At 40.9% G+C, this 11350-nt stretch overlaps 1 protein-coding gene across 1 annotated transcript; it reads right to left on the bottom strand.

Annotated features, from left to right (window-relative positions):
* Window positions 1–1838: 1838 nt before the first annotated feature.
* Window positions 1839–5878, bottom strand: LOC149241808 (uncharacterized). Its single transcript, XM_089370660.1, has 3 exons — window positions 5321–5878; window positions 4769–5219; window positions 1839–4528 (listed from the first exon to the last, which is right to left on the bottom strand). Exons 1-3 carry the CDS (start codon window positions 5876–5878, stop codon window positions 1839–1841), a joined length of 3699 nt encoding a protein of 1232 aa, XP_089226786.1.
* Between the last annotated feature and the right edge of the window lie 5472 nt (window positions 5879–11350).

Genomic DNA, 11350 nt, shown 5'->3' with positions numbered 1-11350 from the left:
ATCGCCATTATGGAGATTTGTGACATTTCATTCAGACACACAATTGGCAATGATATTGTCAAGCTTCAAAGGGAAAACAAATTCAAGGATGCAGCTTACATGGTAAGACGTTTAAAATGTATATTTGATTAATGTTGAAAAATCCATTTATGTACAAGTTGATTGAACTTTTACTATTTCATGTTACAGGCAAAGTCAAATCTTCTTAACCGTGAAGATCAAGTATTTATAAATGATTGTGAGTTCATTCATATTGATAGTTAGGCAAAAGATGATAGCTATATGTCTATGATTTTTAATCGGGTGGACGGAAAGAGTCATAGCCAAATACTGAGTTATGACGTTGTTGTGAGAAAACTAACATATGAAGACAAAGAAGCAAAAGGAGAGATATTTAACATTTATCAAAAACCACAATTATTGATTAACTATCTTATAGACATATGTTCAAATGAAGGAGATTGGGTTTTGGATTTATTTTCTGGCTCATGTAAGTTTTATTATATAGATTTGAATTTCAATATGTTATTTTTTAATTAATATGTCATTGTACTAATTTACTTCATTATTTCTTTTGTGCTTGATAACTAGGTACAACACTAGCATGCTGCCTTCAAAAAGGAAGAAATTGCATTGCAATTGAAAAAGATCCATTACAATGCAATTTCATTCAACAAAGAATTAATTCTCTTCAATTTCTTCCAGATGCAATGCAAGAAATTGGGTTGAAGAAAGGGGACTTTAGTGAATCATGTGTGGCAAAAAAGGCAAAGGAACCTCAACCACCATTACATGGGATGTTTGGAAAGACATACATTGGGAGATTGACAGACATGAAAGATCCATTAGAAGACAAAAATGAGCAAAAGGAAGCAGAGAATATTGAGGAAGAAAACAATGATGAAACTCTAGAGGACGAAGAGTTTGGATTACGTGACATTGCTGATTAAATTTAAGTTATGCTTGGAAATCAAGCTCATTTTTTGTAACTATTAAGTAGTTATACTTGCAATGTTTTGACTTTGACATTTTATGAGAAGAATATACACTCAATTAAGGTTGTTATGCATTCAATATTTGTAATATGTGATTTTCGCATTAATTTTTAAGTTAACCATTATTTTTTGAAAAAAAGAAGTTATTTTTATTATTATTATTATTATTTTGACATGAAATTCATAAAAAAAACTATTATTTAACTATTTTTAGTTAAAATTTTCGTATAAAAATTGTGATTTTCGCATGTCAATTGTAACAAAAAATTATCAAAATGTGTAGTTTTTTAATTATATTTATGTTAAAAATGGCTATTTTTATGTCAATTGTTATAAAATATTGTTTTTTAGAAACAATTATTTCTTGTGGATTGAAAAATTAATTAACAATGTATAAATATGTAGAATATCGAAAATTCAAATTATCAACATTTTTTTTTTTTTTTTTTTCCGAGGAAAAAAGCCGAACTTTTCTATTAATAAAAATAAAAAAGTTACAATCAGATGAATGAACATTCAGCAGAAAACTGCTTGAGGCAGAAAGATAAAACCATCCTTCTCCATGATGTCATCAAGCATGTCTTTTACAAAAAACCAGTAAGTTCTTCTGAACTTCGGCCTGAAACAGCCATACCAAAAAATACTGAGGCTGTCTAGAAAGTCTGGGTCTCCTTGTTAAAAGGAAAACAACCCGCATAATAACAACCAAAGGTTCTGTCGAGCTTCTCCGAATTTAAAAAGAGATGAAATAGTGTAAGAAAAAGTTCAAATATCATATGCCGCCAGTATCAAAAAATATGTCCATTTGATCCTGGAGCAATTACAGCATGTAACAAAAAAACATTAAGTGTAAGGGGCCATATCCGTCTCACGGATCTGGTCCTGGACCTGCTCTTTTATCCTCCACGAACCCACAGCCTGTTGTAAACCTGCTTTAGAATACCTGTCTGCTTCATCATTTTTGTCCCTGTAAATATGGTCAAGAGAGAAAACAGTAAATGAAGATTTTAGATTTTGAATTTCTTCTAACAGAGGCATCAACATATAATTCCGGCATCTAAATTTTCCATTGACCCAGTTTACAACATTTGAAGAATCTCCAAAAATCTGAACTGTGAGGACCTGTCTATGAATGAGCCAGCAAAGGAGAAGTTTTAAGGCTGATAGTTCGGCAAAGTTATTTGTGCCCATCCCAAGACCCACTGAGGCTTTTAGCGAATGCGAGGGACTAAGATGAATAATAATTCCAGCACCAGTGGAGTTGTTTTGTGCTGCCCCGTCAAAGAATGCCCAAGGGATGCCTTCTTTAATAAGGATTTCCTTCCGCTGGTTCGAGGATGTAGGGCCTTCCGGCTCAGGAATGCTTGCAAGGATGGTTGAGCTTTGGATTGCGATTACTTCCACCGGGGTTGTTTTTTCATTGAATATGCTACGGTTCCGGGCAATCCAAATGCCCCAGCAGAGGATAGGAGGAAGGTTTCTCAGGTTCTTCTCGGGATAGTGGGACCACCAAAATTCCCAAGCTGCAGGGAGATCTTCCCCTTCCCATCTGGAGTTAATGTTCAGAAGTTTTTTTGTTTCATCCCAGACTTGTCTAGTGAAGGGGCATTCCACAAATAAGTGTGGGATGGATTCAGAAGCTGCCAGGCATAAGGGGCATCTACTCGGCCCCTGCTTGAAGCGTGCTTGAAGGATTTCCCAAGAAGGGATCTTTCTTTTAAGCGCACACCAGAGGAAAATTCTGGCTTTTTTGGGGCATTTCAGTTTGAACAGAGGCTTTGCCCACCAAACAGGAGGATCCCATCCCTTTCTCTTCATCAGGAAATTATAGCCAGCCTTTGGGGAGTAGAGTCCTGTCTCAGCATGAGCCCACACTAGGGAGTCTGGATGGTCCTTTATTCTGACATTTGACCGCTTAAGTTCATGTATGAAGGCCTGCCATTCGATTCTCCAGGTGAGATCAATGCCCAATTCCTCTACAGATTTCCATTCCTGACCCCAAATGGAATATAACTCCATGTTTGCTATCTGACTTAACCTGTGGATTCCCTTTGTATCTAGATGAGCGAGAAGACCAGGGGATAATGCAAAAAGATCGTTGCACCCTACCCACGGATCCCTGCCAATCCGTAGATTTTCTCCATTCCCCACCTGCCAAGCAAGTCCTTGTTCTATAATTTTGAATGCCTCTGAAGTGGCCTTCCAGATTACCGAGCAATTCCTACCTTTTTTGTTTGGGCTCCGAATCCAATCCTCTAGCGGAACTGGGTCAATATACTTTCTTTTGACCACTCTAGTCCAAAGGTTCTCCGCTTTTATAATTCGCCATCCTGATTTTGCTGCCAGAGATTGACTAAAATCAACGAGATGCTTGATGCCCCATCCCCCCCATTCCTTTGGTCTAGCAATCTTATCCCAAGCTACCCAGGGAAGGACTGAATCTTCTTTGGCTCCCGACCACAGAAATCTGCTACATATTTGCTTGATTTTATGAAGAACTCCTTTTGGGATCCAGGTCAGAGCAGCCCAAAAGACCGGGATGGCCTGAAGAACAGAGTTTATCAGAGTTAGCCTGCCAGCCCTAGATAGCCATTTGAAGCTCCAGTGGGAAATCCTTTGTTCAATTTTTGCCACCAGCCAATTCCAATCCTGCTTTCGGTATGAAGACGGTTTTAACCAAAACCCCAGGTACTTGAAAGGCTGATCCATACTGCAGATTTCAAAGGGCAAGTATGATGTGATCAAAATCTCCTCTTGCCTGGTGAAAGCTTCCATAATAAAGTGCGACTTCCTGGGATTTATTTGAAGCCCTGTAGCTTTCAGAAATAGATCAAGAATGTCTTTAAGCTCTTTTAGTTCATTTATATTCCCATTTGTAAACAATAAAATATCATCAACAAATAGGAGATGAGTTATGAAAAGATTTACAGCTACTTCCAAACCTGTAATCAAACCTGATCTCTTAGCTTTTGAAATCAATCTGCTGAGGCCTTCAGCAGCCAGAAGAAAGAGCAAAGGAGAGAGAGGGCATCCTTGTCTCAAGCCTCGCTGACTTTTGAAGAATTGGGATGCAGCCCCATTAATCAAAACAACAAAACATACATTTGAAATGCATCCCATTATCCAATTTATAAACTCCACCTTAAAGCCAAGGTGAGTCAATAAAAGTCTGAGGTACGACCAGCTAATCCTGTCGTATGCTTTGGAAAGATCTAATTTAAGCACCGCCCCTTTTTTCTTTGCTTGTCTGATGCTGTGGATGGTTTCCTGGGCCACCCCAATGGCTTCATGAATTTGTCGACCATCCAGGAATCCAAATTGCTCGTTGGAAATACAAACTGAAAGAATGGGCTTCAGGCGGACCGCAATGATTTTTGCTATGATCTTGTAGATAGCATTGCAGAGAGAGATAGGTCTGAAATCTTCAAAGGATTCCGGATCCTCTTTTTTCGGGATGAGGGCAATGAAGGTTGCATTAAAAGGACCATAGATTTCTCCTTTTTTCCTTGACTCCTCCACAACATCTGTAAGCTCTTCACCAATATGATCAAAGAAGTGAGTAAACAGCTCTATGGTCCAACCATCCGGACCCGGACTTTTGTCTTTTGGCATTGATTTTATGACACTTTCTACTTCCTCCTTAGTCACTTCTCTGAATAGATTTTCTGCTTCCTCCTCCTCCACAAAACGAGGGAAAGCTTGGGCAGTCCGAATGATTTCGGCTATAGAAATTCCCCCTGGGTCAGCAAAAAGGGATTGAAAGTGATTCTTACCCAGATTTGCTACAGCCTCAAAAGTGGAGTGCTCCCTTCCTTCAGAGTCCTTTAATTTCCAAATAGTATTTGCGTTTTTCCGCCCCTTTGCATAATTATGGAAGAATTTTGTATTTTCATCCCCCGCTTTCAACCAAATAGCCCTACTTTTCAACCTCCACTCCTCTTCTTTGTCCAGAAGAATCTTAGCTCTGCTCTTTTCTAACACCAGAATTCTTTCTTTCGCCTCTTGTGAAATGTAAGCATCAGCATCAGGATCTTCTAAAACACTTAGAGCCTCATCAATTCTGACCAATTCCTCATTTAATTTCCTCCTTCTGTCTGCAGCCCATTCAATGGTTGCTCTCTTCAGCCTTTTTAGATTCTCCATAAAATGAGCTCCTTTGTTTTCCGGAGGGGTAGGGCCCGGATGCCTCCATGTATTCCTGAACAGCTGAAGAAAAGACTCCTCCTGAAGCCAGGTAGCATTGAACTTAAAGAAGCCGGCTTGGGAGGGGTCTTTGAGAACTCAAGGTAAATGGGAAAATGGTCCGAATTTCCCCCTTCACCCACCCATTGCCTGAAGAGAGGGATATAAGAAGCCAGCGACTCATTTATGAGAAAACGGTCCAATCTTTTAGCAATTCTCTCCTCTCCCGTTCTTCTGTTTCTCCAGGTCGGTTTAGCCTTTATTATGTTAACATCAATCAGATTATGAGTCTGAAGGGCTTTTAGGAAGAAATCTGCCAGAGGATCTTCCCTTGCATTGGGCCCCCAAGCTTCAGCGATCCCCAGAGAAAAGTTTAGATCTCCCCCTATAAGCAGCCTTTTGTTTTTTAACAGCTCTTTCGAGAGGAAATCATTCCAAAAGGAGGCCCGGCCCTGACAGGGACCATACACATTGATGACCAGAAAAGGCAATTCAAAATCTGGTGAAAGGATCTCCAAACCAAGAGCATGGGGCAGACCCCAGGAATTTAAAACCTTGAATCTTCCCTTTTTAAAACCAATAGCAAGACCGCCAGAATGGCCGGAAGCATCCAGGGCTGTGAAAACCCAACCCGGAAAGAGAGAGCAGAGGGAGGATTCAACATCAGCACTATTGCCCAGGGTTTCCTGGAGAAAGACCATATCCGGGTTGTGGCGGGAGATTAAATCTTTCAGAGCTAGTTTTTTGGGTTTACTAGCCAACCCCCTACAGTTCCATGAAAGACAGATCATTTGATAACCGTCTCAGGGGGTTTTGCTGCTCTAAGCGCCCCAGGGATCGACATTTGTTTACCATCCGCTACATCATATTTTGCCTTAACTTGAGCTTTAGATAAAAGAGATTTCCGCCCTCTACCTTTTTTTAAGTGACTCTTAGACGACTCAGGACAGAGACCACCAACCGTTTCCGGGACAATCTGATGACATGCAGGTCTTTTACTGTGAGATCTGAGGTTATAGTGACGGACAGGGGACGAACTACCAGAGATCTGACTCATCTTAGATAGGTCCTCACAGTTCAAATTTAATGAAGGAATAGCTTCTGAGAGTGATTCAATGTTTTGCAGAGGATCTTCTAAATTTGAGGCCATAGGAAAATCCGAAGAAAAACCACCGATAAAAGGTTTGGAATTTGAAGAGAGATTAAGAGGAGAAGTCTGCATACCGGTTTGAACGTCCGCAGAGGGGTCGACCGAGACGTCCAAAGGGATTTCCTTGAGCGACTGGTCATCATCATCACGAATCGGGATCACTTCCTCCCGCTGCATGTCCTCTTCCGCCTGGGGAGCTTGATTTGCTCTCTGGAGCTCTGCTTCTGTGCTGTTCTCCTCCACCGGCTCCTCGTTTTTCCTCAGGAAACCCTCCCATTCCTCTTCTTTGCTCTTCATCTTCCTTCTTCTTTTTCCCAAGGGACAGTCCCTGGCCAAGTGCCCGTATTCATGACAACGGTGGCACCTGAAGGGGAATAGTTCATAGTCCAAAATCTGCTCATACACATAGTCCTTATATTGCAGAGTAACTGATTTTGCAAGTCCTTCCGACGGGTTTAGCCTTACAAGGATCCTCGCCACTGCTCTTTCAAAGGTATGAAGAAAGGATCTATCTGCATCCAGAAAGGTGCCCAGATGGTTTCCAATAGACATAAAAACTGAGTCCACCCAGAGAAAGGGAGGTAAATTTGGAGCCCTAACCCATACGGGTAATTCGTCTACCTTCTCCTTAGAGGCATCAAACAGAGGAGACCATCTTTTAAAAAATACAGGCCGATTCCCAAACGCCCAGATTCGTTCCTCGACCCATTCCATAGCTTCTTTACTGTCAAATTTTACCATAAACCAGCCCTTTACCAGCGTAGCAGTCGTGAAGGAATTCGCCGGTGTCTTCAACCACTGACTCTCGGCCCACTGCTTAAGGAATTTGCCAGATACATACCTTCCTCTCACTCTGCCCACAAGAGTGCTCTCCGCCACATCCAGAGCATCCTCAACCTGAACGTCCATTCCTAGTACCAAATTTGTGACCCTCTTAGTTTTCCACGATTTAGCTTTCTTCCTTTTTTCCCCTACCTTCTCTGCATCTGGAGCTGATTCTCGTTCTCCTGAGATAGGGTTTGAATTACCTGCATCCCTAAGTTGGCCGCTTCCATCTTCCACGTCTCTCAGATCCTTAAACTCGGGGAGGGTTTCAACCAGTCCTTCCACCGGACTCCCTACTTCGCTTGCATCCGAAGGAGCGCCTACCTCCGCCTTTCCTGAATCAGGAGGGTTTGCAAAAACCCCCAAATTTGAGATTTTTTCCACACCCACTAAACCCTCTTCCGCCCTAGAAGATCTCTGCAAGGGTTCTTTTGGGAAAAGGGTTCTGTTTAACGCCGGGTGACTATTTCTATCCCCCAATTCTTTCCCAGAACTCTGTACACCCCCCACAGTCCTCCACACCCCTTTGATATTTGGAAAATTAATAATATCCTCAAGTCCACCCGACGAAGCAAAAATTTTTGATGGGGAAAGGGACTTACTGTTTGGCGAGACGAAATTCTTGCCTCTCGACGAACCTGACCATGCATGTGGGTTTGCTGCCTCCAAAACCCTACCTCCAACACTGTTAGCTTCCTCCGAAACCCTGCCTCCGACACCGAAACCGCTTGAGAGCTCCAAGCTCTCGTCCAGTAACCCTTTAGCCGCATTTGAACGCCATATGCCTCCGCCCAAGAACAAAGCGGTCGCTTGGCTGACAGAATGCCCAAAATACTCGTCAATGTTTTCCTCCGTGGCCTCCTTTCCCCAGACGGAGAGAATATCTTCCGGGGATGGGTCAAGTTCAACTGATTCTCTTGGATTAACCATGGTAAAAAACAGCCCCGTAAAAACCTTATACCTCCCCTCAACCGCTACCCGATGGGCACAACAGAAAACGCCTGATCTTCGAAACCTCCGGAGGGCACAGAAAATGGTAATATCGCCTAACGGGTTCCACCATAGGGAAAAGATAACCGCATAATACGAAAATGCAAAACGAACCCCGTTCCTCAGTAACCTCAACGCCGTTTGCAGGTTTCCAGCTGGCGCCTTCTGCGACTGTCCACCTCGAGCTTCTTTGTTGACCCTGCCAGCTGCGGTCCTAGCCCTGTACTGTCAAGGCCAACCCTGCGACACCTGCATCACCTAGGCCTAGGGCCTAGGGTTCCCGGATCGAACCCTATTCCCTCCATTGCCTCCACACCCATTCTAGCATGGCTAGTTGTGAGGAAATATCAGAAATGTAGCCAAAATATCAACATTTTTATTTAAATATGCGAAACAATAAAAACCTCACTACAAAAAAAATAAAATTAAAATAAAAACAAGAAAATATGAAGAAAAAGACCACTTCAAAAATTATTAAGTTTACAAAATAATTATTTACATTTCATACATTAGAAAATTAAAAAAGTTAAAAAAAAACCTTTTAAAAAAAGGGCTTGGTGCAGAATTACCACGTTTCTAAATCAGCATAAAAAACACTACCATTATAAAACGCAATGTACATAAAAAATTTATAGTGCCAAAAACTAAGCTTTAAAAAACACATGTGTGTTCTGCATAACCCCTTTTCGAAATCGGGTCACTTTTTTGTTATCTCCACAAAACGGGTAACAGTGTGGGTTCCCAATTCAAAGTTTACATTGTTTGTGGCAAATGATGACATCATAATCAGAGATTGGCGATCAGAGACTGAGCATGTTGCAACTCCCATTGTTATTTCCTCGATTGGGACCACTGATGAAAGGGGATCCGATATATTGGGTTAGCAAATGGTCTAGAAGAGTTAAATAACAAAGGGGCACAAAACATATTACAAAGGAAAATAACCCCCGAGCAGGAACAAAAAGGCCCTAGCACCTTAAGTTTGAGCCTCCAGTCACAACCCTTGGTTCTATGACGAGAAATGAAAAAAGGGGGCTAAACAAAAGGGAGCCGAAGGAACATCGAAACTCACTGTTTCGTAACATTTTTAAGAGTAAAAGTTCCAATGGGGTATAAGCTTCAGTATAACATTACGAAAATGTTACTGGGCATATCATGATCTGATAGTTTAATACAGGAGGTTTAAAGAAATGGATGAATCGAAATCTATGATTCCCAAGCAACACAAAGGCCACCACTATTATTCGCTCCCAACTCTAGAAAGTGGGAAGTTCAAGCGGTTAAGGTGGAAAGTGATAGGGGAACCGACCAAGTAACAAAAGAGGCTCATTGTGGCAAAGGCGTGGCTTGATCAAAGGCCATCATAGGAAGTGGCATGGAGATATTTTGGCTATAGTCATCATTCAATTTTTCCCATGTTTTGTATTATGTTGTTTTTTTATTCTGTTATGATTGTATTTTAAAGAAGGAATCATTCTGTTGCAATGATTTGGGTGACAAAGCCTTTGCACGCTGAGACAACTAGTCAATCAAACAGCTGGAGCTAAGGATAAGATATTTTTGTAACTATTTTCAAAACTTTCCCTCTCCTTATAAAAAGGGGGAAGAAACAATTAACAAAGGTTCCAAAATTCTGCGCCCGAGAGGTACAAATTTTGTGGTTCCACTTTGGTTCTATTTGCTTGTTCATGAGGGACCTGAGCGAGACATTGCTAAATGTAAATGGACTAGTGAATTGGACTCATTTTAAAGAATTAATGAAACTATTTGGCGATTACAATCAGAGAAATGTGCAATATGTTTCCCCCTCTGTATATCTCACTTCATGTATGTTTTTCCTCTTCTGAAATTGTGTAATGAAGCTATCGATTTCACTCTTATTCATGGTTGTATATTTGTTGCTAAGTAGTAACAATACCTGTGTTAACTACATATTTACTTATGTACATATAATGTGCATATATTTACTTAATGTTATTTGGTGACACATCTATTCATGATGTATAGAGCTTGGGACCTTAATTAGTGCTCCATTATGTCTGCGTTTTCACCTCTTCAGTCTTCCATACTTTTGTCGGAACATTGTTGCTTAGGATTCTGTACTGTATCTAGCCCTATGCAACGAATTCCGTCCTTTCTTTCCTCCTCTTCATTTTTACTACAACGCCAATATAAGGCTGCATATTTTTGTGTGTCATCCACCAGAACCAGACATTTCTCTTTGAGATTAGACCGATTTACCCCTTGTGTATTTAGATCCATTTATTTTCTTGAGTTTATCTTGATGAAGGAATATTGAACCAAGTACCCTGAATTATCTTTTCCAATTACGTGACAATATGAAGTGCAACAATAATCCCTAAAATAATATTCAAAAGCACTCCTCTCTTAATATGCCCTAGGCACTGGTCTCCAATCAACCCAAAGTATTTCTCTAGGAGGATTCTATATCTTTTGAAGCAATTGTACAACAGATGATAGAAAAATATACAACACCTCCCTCAACAAACAAATATGTATTGTAAATGTTTTATAACAAATGAAGCTCGTTGGTTTTCCTTGATCCAAAATTGTCACAAGGTAAAGCACTTCAGTCATCAATCATCACCTCTGACTTTGCACTTTAGGGGGAATTCTGTTACAGGCCATTTTGTCACATATGACAAGTGAGCCTCCTAATGGGATCAATCAACATCCTATTCCCCCTTGTCACCATCTTGCACAAATACCTAAGTATGTTCCCTTCGTCCCCCAAAATTTTAGCTCTAAACTGCATCATTTGAGCCAGTTTGAGGACCAACACTCCCTGTAAGCCTACTGGGTGCGTTCATCAACAGGTTGCTCCACTATGGCCTATGTTGGTCACCATCATGTTGCTCGCCTTTTCACCTGCGTTGGTTCTATAAATATGGGAGAATGGTTGGGATTCCAAAAGCTTCCCCTTCTAGGAGTTTCCAAAAGTTGTTTCAACTACCTACCTTGGATAAAACATTTGGATCCTATCCTTCCCTACTTTTGAGTTTTCACCACTTATCCTTTGATCCTATCCCTCCATCAAAGGTGGATCTCTTATAAATTGGATAAGAAATACCAACTTACCCTACTTCTCTATATATTCTCAACCTGCTATGTGGTTCGGGGTTGGCTTTGGGAGAGCAATTCTGCCTTTATGTTGCTGTAGTGAGTGGTCATTGTCTCATGCATTTAG

Source organism: Pinus tabuliformis, chromosome 8 (genome assembly GCF_031772625.1).
Source record: "Pinus tabuliformis cultivar Carrire ecotype Pingquan chromosome 8, CPIR1, whole genome shotgun sequence".
Taxonomy (NCBI): domain Eukaryota; kingdom Viridiplantae; phylum Streptophyta; class Pinopsida; order Pinales; family Pinaceae; genus Pinus; species Pinus tabuliformis.
This window is presented reverse-complemented; position numbering and strand designations above follow the sequence as displayed.